Source organism: Chelonia mydas, chromosome 8 (genome assembly GCF_015237465.2).
Source record: "Chelonia mydas isolate rCheMyd1 chromosome 8, rCheMyd1.pri.v2, whole genome shotgun sequence".
NCBI lineage: Eukaryota > Metazoa > Chordata > Testudines > Cheloniidae > Chelonia > Chelonia mydas.
The window spans coordinates 10,704,086-10,717,452 of NC_057854.1; the positions used below are offsets into that span (position 1 = coordinate 10,704,086).

A 13,367-nucleotide genomic window follows, 5' to 3' on the forward strand; every position below is an offset into this window, starting at 1 on the left:
CATAAATGGACGACTCCTTCCTCACTAACACAATTAACTACAATAGTAACATATTGCCTTTATCTTTTCTTTTAATTATCCTTATCTTTAATCATAATAAAACATAATTAAAAAGTAGTCACAGTATACATTTTGTAAATTGAATCACTCTGTGGAAAGATGGGAATTAAAGATGCTTAATCTTCTATAATAAAATGATTCCATGAGACCCAATGGTGCCGTAATTCTTCCATTAGGAAACTGGTCTCTGGATTGTCAGCTACTAGCATGTTCTTTTCTATGGTGCAGAAAGAATGAAGAAGAATCTCAATTTTCTGATAAGAAATATTCACTGTGTGTACATGAGCAGTCTTTTGTATTTTGTATCTCATTTACTGTTTTGCAGATCGGTGAGTGATGCGCTTCCATTTATTTTAAAGAGTTTACACTTGCTAATTACAAGGACCAGCCTAACATTTTGTATTATATTGAAGCAATAGAATCATGCAAATGGCGGGGGAGAGGGGGAACCTTCTTGTTGGGTCTGTGGGCAGTCAATGTAAATGAAGCAAGTTAACACTAGTGCTGAATAACAAATTCTACTTAGCTACAGAACTTTGTTATCATCTATTCTAGGTCACAGTCCATAGCAACGTTTCATCGCTCCTCTTTACTCAAGCATTGATCCCATCTCGGTTCACTTTTGAAGCTCAAATTGAATATCAAATTGATATTCCCAAACGTATGATTTCTTCCCTCCACCCCCCACCTCCTCTTGCAAGGAGATGTTAATGCTGGTTTAACATTTAAACTAATAGATAGTTAATTTTGTTTTGTACAAAAAAAATTGCCCTATACATTAGCCTTTGACAAAGGTTTGATTAAATAGAAGTTTTACTTCACCTCATTGTTTGCTACATGGAAAATGAAATCTGAACAATGGCTTTGAAACTGTTAATGGCCCTTTTTCTTTAATAAAAACTGGTTTACTTGGTAGTGCCATGGTTACCAGAACTGATGTATTCATTATGGCCCCAGTTTAGCAGAACACTTAAGCACATACAAATGTCCATCCCTATTCATCAAAGCATTTAAGCATGTGCTTAAGATGTTTGCTGAATAGAGATGGACTTAAGCCTGTGAATGGAGTTAAGTGATTGTTGAATTGGGGCCTGTATGCCCTAATTCTAGAGTGGTCATGTATCTTCATATCCTAGTGGCTTTAATGTAGAATCAGCATAAAAAAAGTCCTTAGAATTTGTCCCTTTTTCTTCTTATTATTATTAATGGTGATGGTGGTAATGATTATAAAGAGGAAGGGATGCAGAGTCCATTGAGCCGTACTAAAGTTGCAGTCCTCCCAGGAGCTCAGGTTCAAATCCCACCCCAGACATTAGCTCTCTTTTGGCACGGGCCACTGTCAGAGACAGGATACTAGATTAATGGGCCATTGGTCTGATCGGGTATAGCAATGTCTGTCCCTTCAAGAGAAACAGAAGATGGGGGCTGAACAAATGTTGCCGGTAAGCACATATTTAGAGAGACTAATTTGCAATTTTCTGAACAATTATACTATGAGCTCTGGCTGATTACAAAAAAATGAACCATGCTTGGCTCTGGTGGGCTGCAGAACGTACTACAAGCAGCTGTCTATCTCCATGCTGCAGTCTATGTTTGAGGCACAGCAGTTTGCTTTCTGAAATCTCATGCTCTTCGGAGATGCTATAAATACCTTTATTTTTTAATTATTATTATTTTTTTTTACAGTTTGTTGCTCACCCCAACTGTCAGCAGCAACTGCTCACCATGTGGTATGAAAATCTCTCAGGCTTACGTCAGCAGTCTATAGCTGTGAAATTCTTGGCTGTCTTTGGAGTCTCGGTAGGCCTTCCTTTCCTCGCCATAGCATACTGGATTGCTCCCTGCAGCAAGGTACAGACTGGTTAAGGTGCATGTTGTTTATGGTTATTTATATTCAGTGCTTGGAATGACGTCAAAAGTCTTTCGAAACTAACATCACAAACAACGTTGTCCTCTGAGAGTTGCCCTGGGTGAGAACAAGCTCATTGCAAATGCAGCAAGTGAGCATGTTTTGAAATTAATCTTCAAAAGTAATAAAGATGGGGGTGGAGGAAATGGAAAATCTGAGCAAACAAGCGGGAAGGAAAGAATGGAAATAGGAAAAAAATGGAAACGGGTGAAAGAATTTGAATGGGATACAGAAGGAGAAGAAAAAAGAGCAGAAAGGGTGGATAACTTGGGGAAAACGTTTCTTGTCTCTTTGCTCATCCTAACGTTTGTTCCTATCTCTTTCCATTTTTAACCTGTTTTTCTGTCCTTCTTCCTCTCTGCCAGGGTACTTTTGTGTGTGTGTGTGTGCCTTACTATTTCTTTCTCCCGTTTTTCTTTTTACTTAGTGGTATCATGGGACACCATAAAAATGAATTAGCAGTCCATGACAATCAGAGGTGGATTGTTGAATGTCAAGTAGAAGAATAGATTAAGTCACTGCACCTAATAGCATAATATGGCCCAGTCTCCAAAACTTGGGAGGGGGAAGATGCGGAAACATTAAAAGTTGTTCTGTATCTGTGTTAGACATCCAGGGATTGACAGTATTAAATGCTGCTGAAAGTTCTATTAGGAAGAGCTAGAGGGGAAGGGTACCTGAGTCAGCCATCAGTTGGTCATTAAGTTTGAACAATTGCCTGCAGTACCAGTTCTGTGGTGGAACTTCTATCCTGAGAGAAAGTGCTCAGACAAGGGGAAATAAATGTGCTTATGGATGAGCAATAAATAGTTTTTTCACTACTTTGGGTGGGGGAAGAAGACCACGTTTTACTGAACAACTGTTGGCTACATCATCCACTGTATCTCCAGGACAGGGCTTGTCAAACCTACTTAAAAGTAATAGAAGTGATGGCTAGCTGATTCAGTCCTCCCAACATTTGGTCCCATTTCCTTTAAATGCCTGTAAGGAATTCTTTCTATGTTTGCCAAGTCCACAAGATTACAGATCCATTGATGGGTATTAAGAAAGAGCTATAATTTTCAAAAGACCAATCTTCTAGAAAATGTAGGGCTTCTAAAACAGATGAGACTTTAAGTGATGTTTAATACTCAACATCCTTCAAAATAACGGCTGATTAGTTTCTATTTCTCAAGCTAATGGAGAATGTGAACACTTTTTTTCATCAAATTTCATCACATTTAATCAAAAACACATTTTTATCAATGCTGGCTGTTAATATGACACCAATAATAAGTTCCATTATGAAACAACTTGGGATGCTGACTACAAGAGTTAGTCCTGACCAACCCTGGGGGTAGCTTCTAATACACCAGTTCTTAAAATGTATCTGCCAAATCTTGCAGTCTTTGGTTGGAGCCAAATTTCACGCTCCAGGGTAATCAGAGCAACTCTGCTGCTAGTGTATCGAAGAACAGAACTTGCCTCTAAATGAAAACTTCTCTGCACTCCGCTATATAGACCAGTTGGCACTCAAAGCAATATGGCCCCTGGCTCTTTTATTCATTTATCTCTGAATGGGGAGCAGATTATTGACTTTATCCCAAACTTTACAGACAATATCCCATTCCAGTATGGTACATTAACTAGCCCGCCTTGACATGAGTTTGTGAATTGCTAATGGTTTGGAGGCTGCCATTGTGTGCTGTGAAATCTAAGCTTTACAGAACAGCTTAAGTCTCCAGCCCTTATGGTTAGGAAGGAGTGTAAACCAATGCTGGAATATCTGCTCTGAGAGGTGTGAACTGACCCAGGCATCTAGATGACTTGTGGATTCTTAAACCTAATGATAATTCCTATGGCAACATTATTAACTATTTCACTGCTAATCAAAGGAAGCAAAAGAGAAGAGGGAGGATGGAATTCTGAAGATCTGCCCAATCCACTGGTAGTGGTACCTAATGTTGGTGCCCTGAGCAGGTAGACCTTGGGTTGTGTGTGGATCTTAAAGGACTACCACTGCTACATTTTCCAGGCTGACCAAAGCTGGTATATCATTCAAACACTTTTGAGTGCTACGCTCACTAATTTACAAAGTTCTCTCTCAGTGTACAAATTGTCATGTGGCTTTCACACATTGGTGCACTGCAAATGAAGGGCCAGACCCTCAGCTGGTCTAGCAACGGAACTATTTTTAATTTATACCAGCTGAGTATCTAGCCCCAACGGCTTCTCCCAGGTAACTTTTTTCTCACCTACCCCTTTAAAAAATATTCTCAATATTAAAAAAAGTCTATGCTTTTCCTTCAGCCGTGTGTTTCTTTACATTGTTCCCCACCTCTTTGACTCAATTATTTCCTATTTTAGAATCTTTCGTTTCCCTTCTATTTATTTGATATTGTCTTTTTCGTATTTGTTTTCTCTCTTTGATAGGTCTCCTAGCTTTATTCCTTTTCAAAATATATATAACGGACGTTCAGTCCTGAAACAAGCCATTCTTTTGAAATGACTCTTTGCGATTTGTATTCTGTGATTGTTGCTGTCCTCTTTGCCAGTGACAATCAACCACAAGCCCAGATTCCAGGAAGCATTTCTGTCTGATGAAAAGCAATGTTTTGAATCAATAAGGTAATGGGGACAATAGTACAAAGAAGTAAGTCATGCACCCAGAATTTAACTAGATTGCGCCTTATATATAATTGTCATAAGGCACTGAGTTATTTGAAAGAATTAATGTTTCATCAGTTTTCTACAAAAGATTCCACTCAACACTTCCAGCTCCTGCAACACTCAGATAAAAATGAGATTTCTTTGAAGATATGGAAAACTGCAGTTCAAGAAAAAACTCCACTAAGCTTCCTTCAGTAATGCAATGGATAACTGTTTTAAGGGTCCACTGGCAGAAGGGAGCACCTAATAATTCATAGGCAATTTATAGTCCACTGGAGATCGCTCTTCCTCCTTTTAATTCAGAATAGAACTGAGCACATATAAATTAAAAATGAGTTTTCTTAAGAAGTTCCAGGCAATGATCAATATGCCCATAGTCGCCTTAATGCCTTTCTTATTTGTGATTGTCTTGGCCTGACTGGTGTTTATATGGAAAATTATATTCTACGCGAGGTATAGTTCCAGTTATCCTATGGCCCTCTCTACACTAACAGAAATTTTCAAAAAATTCCCACTGCTACTAACACCAGCAATGGTGTTAAAAACTTTGGAAGTCCTAGTGTAAACAGTCTGCCAGTCTTTGTGTGCAACTATCTAAAAAGGCTGGGCTTAAAATGGCATTTGCAGCAGGTGAACTGTCTACACGAGGGCTCATACTGGTGAAACTGAACCAATATTAGAAGTGCTGGGAAATTTTTGAAACATCTCCTATGTATAGAAGGGTCTGTCTCTCCAGGATTACTGCCAGCTCCTAACTTGTCAGATTGAACTGTTCACCCCCACTTTTAGCCACTTATTCACCTGCATACTGTCTATGCATCTGCTCACACAAGTCCTGATTCCAGGAAGCATCCCTGTTTAGGACAAAAAGAAAAGGAGTACTTGTGGCACCTTAGAGACTAACCAATTTATTTGAGCATAAGCTTTCATGAGCTACAGCTCACTTCATGGGATGCATACTGTGGAAACTGCAGAAGACATTATATACACAGAGACCATGAAACAATACCTCCTCCCATCCCACTCTCCTGCTGGTAATAGCTTATCTAAAGTGATCACTCTCCTTACAATGTGTATGATAATCAAGTTGGGCCATTTCCAGCACAAATCCAGGTTTTCTCACCCTCCGCCCCCGCCCCCCCCCCCACACAAACTCACTCTCCTGCTGGTAATAGCCCATCCAAAGTGACCACTCTCTTTACAATGTGTATGATAATCAAGGTGGGCCATTTCCAGTATAAATCCAAGTTTAACCAGAATGTCTGCGGGGGGGGGGGGGGGGGGGGGCGGAGGGGGGGTAGGAAAAAACAAGAGGAAATAGGCTACCTTGCATAATGAAATGGCCCACCTTGATTTTCATGCACATTGTAAGGAGAGTGGTCACTTTGGATAAGCTATTACCAGCAGGAGAGTGAGTTTGTGTGTGTGGTTTTTGGAAAGGGGGGGGTGGGGGGTGAGAAAACCTGGATTTGTGCTGGAAATGGCCCACCTTGATTATCATACACATTGTAAAGAGAGTGGTCACTTTGGATGGGCTATTACCAGCAGGAGAGTGAGTTTGTGTGTGTGTGGGGGGGGGGGGGGGGCGGAGGGTGAGAAAACCGGGATTTGTGCTGGAAATGGCCTAACTTGATTATCATACACATTGTAAGGAGAGTGATCACTTTAGATAAGCTATTACCAGCAGGAGAGTGGGATGGGAGGAGGTATTGTTTCATGGTCTCTGTGTATATAATGTCTTCTGCAGTTTCCACAGTATGCATCCGATGAAGTGAGCTGTAGCTTACGAAAGCTTATGCTCAAATAAATTGGTTAGTCTCTAAGGTGCCACAAGTACTCCTTTTCTTTTTGCGAATACAGACTATCATGGCTGTTACTCTGAAACCTGTTTAGGACAGTAGCTAAGCACAAGCTTAACTTTTAGTATGTGTTTACAGGCTGTCTTGAAAGAAAGAGAGCACTTAAGAATGTGCGTAGGTCTTTCCTGAATTGGGACCATGGTTAGGTGATTCATTCACCCAGTCTTTCACTCATCAGATTCCTATTTTTAAGAGATTTTTCCCAAAAAGTTCTTGGTAGTGATGCATATCAGCCCTGAAGGAGGCATCCACAAAGTCTCTAGAGAACCACACTTCTATGCTCCAATGGGTAGCGCCTCACATCTCTATGCATCGTACTTTCTATACCATTTTTTCTCTGTAAAATCAGATGGAAGAGAAGTAGCAGAACAGCAAGAAAGATCAAAAAATGAAACATTAAATCCTCCTAAATTGCATTTCATAAATGCTTCCCTCCCCCAACCTATTGCAAACAGAATCAGGTTCCTTCCATTGTAGTGAAGTGAAGGGGTAGATGAAAAATGAATTGTAAGGGGGGAGGGACAATGATACTTCTCTTGTTTGAAACCTCAGAACAAATCTTTTCGGTTTTGTTTTGAGGTTTGGAGCAAGGTTTCTGTGGGTTCTACATCGTACGAATGTGTTCTTCCTCACCTTGTCTTAAACTTGACCAAATTTAACATTTAAGCACCGAATGCGTTTCTTTAGATCCGAACCCAGACAAGAAAGGTCAAGACCTGGAGATCTACAGATTCTAGGCCCAAATGTTGCAAACCAGTAGATAGTCTTATGACACTGATCAGCTTCAGTGACAGTTCTCTGAACAGAAAAGAATGCTGAAATACAGATGGAAACCAACTTAAACAATTTGTACTGCATTTATTCATAAATGGATCAGAGACCACGGGGGTTTCCTCAGAGGAGATACCAACGTATACTCCAACATATAATGTAAACCCTTATTCACATGATTGAGGCCCACTGAAGTCAATGTGTCAATAGGGTGGTTCACATGGGTAAGAGTTTGCACAGTCGGTTCCATAGGCTGTACCCACTCTAGGATATTTTTGCCAAACTTCTGCCATTTCTACCAGCAATTCAGCTCTCTCAGTGGTAGCAATATGGTGGGAGTGGTAGTATAAGCCTCATGTCAGTACTAAACCTTCATAAAGCATGTGTACAGGACACAGTCTTTAAAATACCAGCAGCTGATGCTTTTTTATACTAACACACCCACTGTTCCTGGTGATGGGGAACTGAATCAGCGGTAGCAATAGTGGGACACTTTTTTTGCAAAATCTCTTAGCTTAGACAAAGCTATCATTTGCTGTGGCAACTCAGAACTCAATTTGATAAAGCACTAAGCCAGTGTTTAAGCATTTCTAATTGACCTCAGCGGGACATAAGCAGGTACTTAAAGGCTCTGCTGCAGTAGGGCTGAGATAAGGATCACATTTTTCTATTCACACATTTGGAAAACTCTTTCAGGAATTTGATCTGACCCAAATTTTTCAACAGGTTAACCAGCTTTGGCAATCTTTTAAAAGATATGTTTTCAATTTTAGAAATTCAGACACTAGAAAGACATAAGAAACTGAACAGTGCTAATTTTTGTTAACGCTAAAGAATCTTAACATAGTTGTTTTCTGGGTTTTAAAATATTTACGGTTTCATATTGTGCTATAGACAGACTCGACAGAAACAGTTAATGAACTAGAGCAAAGCAGTAGAGAGATTTAACCACTGAAACCCCATTTCAAAGACTAGAGAGGGAGCTCTTTCTTGAGGAATTGGTTGCTTAGGAGGGGGGAAGAAAGAGAGGGGAATTTAGTGTCTGAACTCTTCCCACATCTCTTCTCTGTTTAAGGATCAAAACATTAGATACAAAGCAAGGTCGTGAAAATAATCCTTCATCTCCAATACAAAGGAGGCATTGGTCCAAGAGTAAATAATCACATGGCTAGCTCTGACATATTCTTTCGGGGGTAATATATTCTTAATTCAGGGGAAATTCATAAAGAGATAAGGGTTATCTAATTAGCCAACTAGGTAACCGTGTTTCTCAATAAGGATGAGAGAAACTTTAGTTACTCTGAAAAGAACTTGGTTCAGATCAGTGCTTACACCACTTCTGTATTTATTGTATTAAAATAGGTCATTGTGGTATATTGAGAAACTCAGCAAATGCTGTAATAATTACAGTAGACAATTAACATACTGATGCATATGAAGAGTGTTATCAAAGAACTTTTTATAGAAAATATTGTGTCAGACAAGTTAATGAGAGATCTAATGAGATCGAATGAGAGATCTACTAGATAATCAGGTTTCAGAGTAGCAGCCGTGTTAGTCTGTATCCGCAAAAAGAAAAGGAGGACTTGTGGCACCTTAGAGCCTAACAAATTTATTTGAACATAAGCTTTCATGAGCTCAGCTCAGCTGTCACAGAGATTTATTATACTAGCACAAGGCCTGATTTATACCAGTTTAGGCTGTGGTGAGGGAGAGGAGAATTAGGTCCAGAATAGTCTAAGATGCACTGTGTTTTCATATCTATATAAAAATACACACAGACATATATATCCTTGTTCCTTTCTGCCTTAGAGTGAACAGGACAATTTGGATATCATGCAAACATCTGTGGGTAGTAAGAGAGAAATGTAACATCCTAAGATGAACAGTTAGCCTAATTCATAATGCCCTGGGCATGATCTGGAAGCAGCAAAGAACAAGCTTTCTATAGATTCTATGTATTATTTTAATACATGAAGAGTAGCTCAGTTCTGGAGTTTTCAGCAAACTTCCAAAGAATAAATACTCTCATCTGTGTTAGAGAGAAACACTAGAAAACATGGGAACTAGACCAGGAAAATAATAATAAACTTTTGTCTTGTACACGTTTTCTTTTCAGCTGGGACGGATCCTCCGAAGCCCTTTCATGAAGTTTGTGGCACATGCAGTTTCTTTTACAATCTTCCTTGGACTGTTAGTAGTGAATGCCTCAGACCGGTTTGAAGGAGTGAAAAATCTTCCCAACGAGACCATCACGGATCATCCCAAACAAATATTTAGAGTAAAAACTACTCAGTTCTCATGGACAGAATTGCTAATCATGAAGTGGGTTTTAGGTAAGTAAAAATTGTCTCATCTTTTAATCCTCAAGTGAAGGCCAGAATATCATGATAGGAAATAATGGACAAATTGTTGATGGTGATCTGCCAAAGAAAAACACTCTGAAATAAATGTGGATCCCAATGAGGTCAGTGGCACAATCCATTGACTTCAATAGGGTCAGGGGACAGCTCTGTCTTGGTCACAGCTGCAGAATGCACTGAGCAACATCTGGCAGATGCATACTTTATTCTAGTGATGCTGAATGCCTCAGGCAAAACCTGCTCCGTTTGTTTAATTGGGACATCTCTTTCAACCCATAGGGGAAAAGAAACTTTTTATAGAAAATGCTCGTTCTCTACAGGTTTCTCTATTGGTTTTCAGAGTAATTTCTATAGAACCCTATTAGTTTAAATTCTGCTAAATTACACACAACCTTTTCCTGAGAGGAATGGTAACATAGCGAATGAATGAGAGCCTGGCAATCAAATGGTTTAAAAGAAAATCAAATGATGAGTGAAGCACTGAAATAGGTTATATCTGAAATGATTAAAGAGTGATGCAGATCCATTTTGATGATGTTGCCAAGCATTAAGGTAAACACGTATTGTCCATGGGGAGTATTTTTGTTTTGTTTTGTTTTTTCTTCTTCCTCTGAAGCATCAGAGGTGGCCATGGCTGAAGATGAGACACTGGACAGGATGAGCCAGTGCTCTAAAGTGACACCGAATGTTCCCTCTCTTTCATGTGCTTAGCTGGCTGGTTCTTGCTCATAATGCTCAGGGTCTAACTGACCACCATATGAGGGGTTGGAAAGGAATTTTCCCCCAGGCCAGATTGGCAATGATCTGCTTTGCTGGGGAGAAGGAGGGGTTGTCTTCCTTTGTAGCACTCGATGCAGGTCACTTATTGGGATTATCTGGGTGCATCTCACTCAATCAATTCCCTGCCATTGCAGGGGCCGCAGGCATTCGTGCACCTCAGTCCCTCCTATTCCCTGCCTCTGGTCTGGTCTCCTGTGGAAACCTCCCCACTCATGGGGTTCCAGAGTGCAGGCTCCAGCCCAAGCCTGGACATCTGCACTATGATTTTATAGCACAAGCCCCATGAGCCCGAGTCAGCTGACAAAAGCCAGCCACGAGTGTTTTATTGCAGTGTAGACATACCCTAATACTTTGGTCTAATTTTGGATATTGGGTTTAGCGTGCAGTTGCTCGGCGGCAGGGCCAGCTCTAGGATTTTTGCTGCCCCAAGCAAAAAAAATTTTTGGCCGCCCCTGCATTTTTTTCATGCCCCCCTGCCCCCAGCTCTTCCTTAACTCCGCCCCTTCCCAACCCCTTCCCCAAATTCCCAGCCCCGCTTCCTCCCCTGGGCGTGACACATTTCCCCCCCGCATTGCTTCCTGCGGCTCCCCCCCCCGCAACCCCCCCGCCCAGGCTCACCTCCGCTCCGCCTGCTCCCCTGAACACGCCGCCACTCCGCTTCTCCCTGCTCCCCCTCAGGCGAGGGAGAGACAGCGCATTCAGGGGAGCAGGCAGAGTGGAGGAGAGTGAGGGTGGGGGGAGTGCAGGAAGTAACGGGTGGGGAGGGGTAGAGGAACCGCTCCCCGCCCCAGCTCAGCTCTGCTCCACCACCACTGCCTCCCCCGAGCGTGCCACCGCTCGGCTTCTCCCTCCCTCCCTCCCTCCCAGGCTTGCCGTGCCAAACAGCTGTTTCGCGTGCGGCAAGCCTGGGAGGGAGGAGGGAGAAGTGGAGTGGTGGCGACGCGCTCAGGGGAGCAGGCGGAGCGGAGGCGAGCTGGGATGGCGGGGACACATTTCTAGGGGCGGCATGGCCGGCACCGGAATGCCGCCCCTAGAAATGTGCCGCCCCAAACACCTGCTTGTTTTGCTGGTGCCTAGAGCCGGCCCTGTCTGGTGGTGTTAGTGGCCTGTGACACGCAGGTGGTCAGACTAAATGAGCTGATAGTCCCGTCTGGCCTGAAACTGAGTTTCAGATAAGTTTACAGTGGTGTTCGAAGTCCTGCAGACCGAGAAGATATTGATCTACTTGCTTACTGCTCACTTACCACTTACAAGCCCCATTACCCTGGACCACCAGTCTCAATAGGCCTACCTTGTTGATTCTGACTTCACAGTAGTTATTTTCCTCAACATATTGGTTGATGATGTGAGAGAAGAATCAAGGCTAAATAGCTCCCTAGTTCCACGCAAGTGGTTGGAATTACACCAGTGTAAGAGCAGAATCAGGCCCTTTATATCTCCTGGCCTGGTCACAAGTTTATTGTTCTCTGGCTTTGCAGTAAGCAGAATTACCTACAGGATATTGGATAGAGAAAAAGAATAGCTGGCATACTGGACAGAATAATGTATGAATAATTTATTTTTAAAGCGTTATTAAAAGAGTTTGGAGGAGATGATTAGGTTTTGGCCAGGGTATTCTTTTTATAGGTTGCTGGTATCTGACTTCTTGAGGTAAGAAGAAAACATTAACTGAAAGCAAATTATTTCCGTTTTCTAGGAGAAGGAAAGCGGGTTCTTTGTACAGACTTCTGAGGTATAATGAGATTTTCTGATTACATCTCTATTCTCTCAGAATAACTCCCCACATCCCAGCACCAGCGTGCGCCGTATTCGCTGGACAGGGGAGCCTACCATTTCACTCATATTCCATTCACATTGTTTCAGTGAAACCAAGAGGATATAACCAAATTACCCTTATCCTGCACCTCATAACATGATTGTCCTTAAAAGAGTGCAGTTGGTTGGAAACTAGGTGGGTTCAGAAGCAGGTGTGGGATTCTAATTGTTATTAAGAGTTTTCTGGTGATGGCAGTTAAAGAGCTTTACTGGGATACTTGCCTTTAGCACCATGCACTTTCTGACTGCTGTGGTTCCAGTCGCTTTTCATTTAACCATATCATCAGATTCTGTAACATGCCAAACTCATATTCACATATCCCATTTGTTGCTGGGCTTGTTCTTTGGAAACTTTGGAAAGAACCTGTGACGGTAACCATCTTTTCTAGCATCTCCTCTCTATGGATCCAACAAGCCACCTACCGCTTAGTGACAGTATGTAGCAAAGCAGAGCACGGTGAGTAAAGAAATACACTTCACTACACTGAAAGGTGCAATCCCAACACTTTCACTATAGACTTGAGCCAAAGCCCACCGATGTAAATAGAAAAGCTCTCACTAGGTTTTGTCATCAGTGGATTTGGGATCAGTCAGGGTCACACAACTTTTATGAATGTAATTTTCTACACTGAATGTTTATTTCTCTCCTACATCATGCTGCACTCATTGCCTCAGCCCATTTTCATGGCAATGAGTCATTTTTTCTTAAAAAGTTTTATTATTATTATTATTATTTATTATTTAAAAAAGAATAGTTCACAGGCATTAACACTGCATAAGGCCCACAAATTCTAGTTACAGCAGTGACCCTTACAACTCGTTTGTTTTGGTTCTCTCAATATTTGCAGCTAAAATGACCACAGGTGATGCTATAAATGATGAGGTGAAATTATTTAGATAGCTCAGCCATTTTGTGAAGTGATCAGCTCATATTCACGGGGGACTACCACAGTGTAATTAGGGCTGGTTGCGCATTTTCTGTCCAAATTTTTCTTCCTACAGAACTGGATTTTTCAACAAAATGAAAATGTTTGCAGAGTGTTTGATTTCCTAGACATTTTTCATCAGAGAATCAAAAGCTCAAATCCTGAAATTTCATGGCCAAAACCAACAAGAGTTTTTCAATGCTCAGCAGTTTTTGACTGATTGTTTTTTCAGTGT

At 41.4% G+C, this 13,367-nt stretch overlaps 1 protein-coding gene across 2 annotated transcripts in view; it reads left to right on the forward strand.

Moving 5' to 3' along the window:
* TRPC7 (transient receptor potential cation channel subfamily C member 7) overlaps positions 1–13,367 on the forward strand; it is a 160,135-nt gene that overhangs the window by 103,163 nt on the left and 43,605 nt on the right. For both annotated transcript variants that reach the window (XM_027825838.3, XM_043521216.1), the window contains 2 exons: positions 1,747–1,911; positions 9,368–9,584. In XM_027825838.3, coding sequence (XP_027681639.1) covers positions 1,747–1,911; positions 9,368–9,584 — 382 coding nt within the window. The remainder of the gene's footprint in view (positions 1–1,746; positions 1,912–9,367; positions 9,585–13,367) is intronic.